The sequence below is a fragment of the Pteropus vampyrus genome, unplaced genomic scaffold (genome assembly GCF_000151845.1).
Source record: "Pteropus vampyrus isolate Shadow unplaced genomic scaffold, Pvam_2.0 Scaffold11, whole genome shotgun sequence".
Classification (NCBI taxonomy): domain Eukaryota; kingdom Metazoa; phylum Chordata; class Mammalia; order Chiroptera; family Pteropodidae; genus Pteropus; species Pteropus vampyrus.
The window spans coordinates 8862131-8863744 of record NW_011888792.1 but is presented as its reverse complement, the minus strand read 5'-3'; the positions used below and the strand labels follow the sequence as shown (position 1 = coordinate 8863744).

General features: G+C 49.5%; 1 protein-coding gene across 2 annotated transcripts in view; it reads left to right on the top strand.

Annotated features, from left to right (window-relative positions):
• Positions 1-682: 682 nt before the first annotated feature.
• The window catches only part of CETN3 (centrin 3), an 18116-nt gene continuing 17184 nt past the window's right edge, over positions 683-1614 (top strand). For both annotated transcript variants that reach the window (XM_023523229.1, XM_011377904.2), the window contains exon 1: positions 683-836. In XM_023523229.1, coding sequence (XP_023378997.1) covers positions 820-836 — 17 coding nt within the window. In that variant the 5' untranslated portion in view covers positions 683-819. The remainder of the gene's footprint in view (positions 837-1614) is intronic.

Here is a 1614-nt window from a genome sequence, read left to right as displayed (position 1 = left end):
GTATAAGCAGCTTACAAAACTAGAAAATGAAGGACAAAACCGAACAAAGCCGTTTAAAGGAGGACGAGGGACGAAGGGCGGTTTAGGTACAACTATGCCTTAAATAGGCTAAAATCCAACGCAGTTATTATTCAAGTATCTATAATTCATAGCACCTGCCTCAGCATCATAGGAGAGTTTGTAAGAAGGAAAATACATAAATTCACATCTACTGGCATCAGAATGGGGGGAAAGGATATTTAAATCTGCGTTTTAAACAAACTTGTAATGTATTTAGGCTACCCAAGTTTTTAGAATACAGAGGGAACTAAATTTCACAGACCTCCTCCCTCAGCTACTCTCTTATTCTAGCCAAAAAGAGCCTGCGGAGTCTCTTTTCTTCCCTCTTTTCCTTTCTCTCAGCACTGTCCATCTTGTTTCGGGACCCTAACCAACAGCCCGTAGGCCTTGTCACCGCAAGGGAGGTCCAACAACTCTTTCCCAACAGCCACGCAGGGACTCTGATCTTCGCTTCGCAAAGGATTCGGGGAAAAAGCAACGGGCCAATCGAAAGCGCGAGTGGGGCAGCAGGCGATGCCGGCAAGAGGTTTCTTTGATTGACGCGAAATATGCCCAATAAGAGCAGAGGACTAGGGACACTTCCGCCTCAATGGGCAGGACATTAGCAATTTCAACCAATCCAGCCCGGAAGCATCGACATTGTGGGAGGTCCTTGAAGCCGCTGAGGTCGTTGGTCTGTTGAACGGCTTGTGGAAGTCTTGCTGCCTTGTGTAGGGGTTAAAGTCGTTCTTGAGAGGAACGTCTCTGTCCGAAGAGAAAATGAGTTTAGCTCTGAGGTCGGTAATGAGGTGGCAATGCTGTCCACACCCACAGCGGTCCCCAGGGCGGGTATGAGTGGAAGGGAGGCAGTTTGGCGCCGAGGCGAGGAAAGGGTTGCAATTTGGGACGAGGGAAAGGAACTTCGGACAACCTCCCCGGGTCCGGACCCCAAGCCTACGGGCCCAGGTGTGCCGCAGGTGATGAGTTCCGTGCATTTCTGCTGAGGTAATCAATCATACCCGTCAGCGCGTTGGGCTGTGGACCGCCAAAAAGATGGGCTGTTTTAGTTGCACGGAGACAGTGAAATATCGCGAGTTTTATCTCGCGGTGTTACTGCGAGAAATCAGGCCATGGAGCATCCTTTGGTTCAGTTCCTCCTTCCCGTTCTACGGCCCCACCTGAGCAGCACTGCTCCTGACGTACTATAAATTTTGGAAATAACACAAGCGCCATGCTCTTCTCTCGGGGCTCTGCTTTACGGTATACCTGGAGACCCAAATTACCTAAATTTCTTGAGTTTCTTTGCCTCTCATTCAGTTCCAACCTCTAATCCTTGGTCTCTTGCCCTTCCGCCCCCCACCCCCTATCCCTGCCTCAGCTAGATGACTTACCTTAAAAATAACTATGTAGTTACACCACTGTAAAAAAAGTGCCGTGTTCTGCTACAGGATAATCGTGGTATCCTTGGATGGGGTCAGTTGTCGGTTGGTTGACTTGGCCATTCGGAATCGTGGGGAGACTGACCCCGGGAATGTCCAAGCCTGTGTGAAGTGAAAGCTCTTTCCCAGCTTTCTC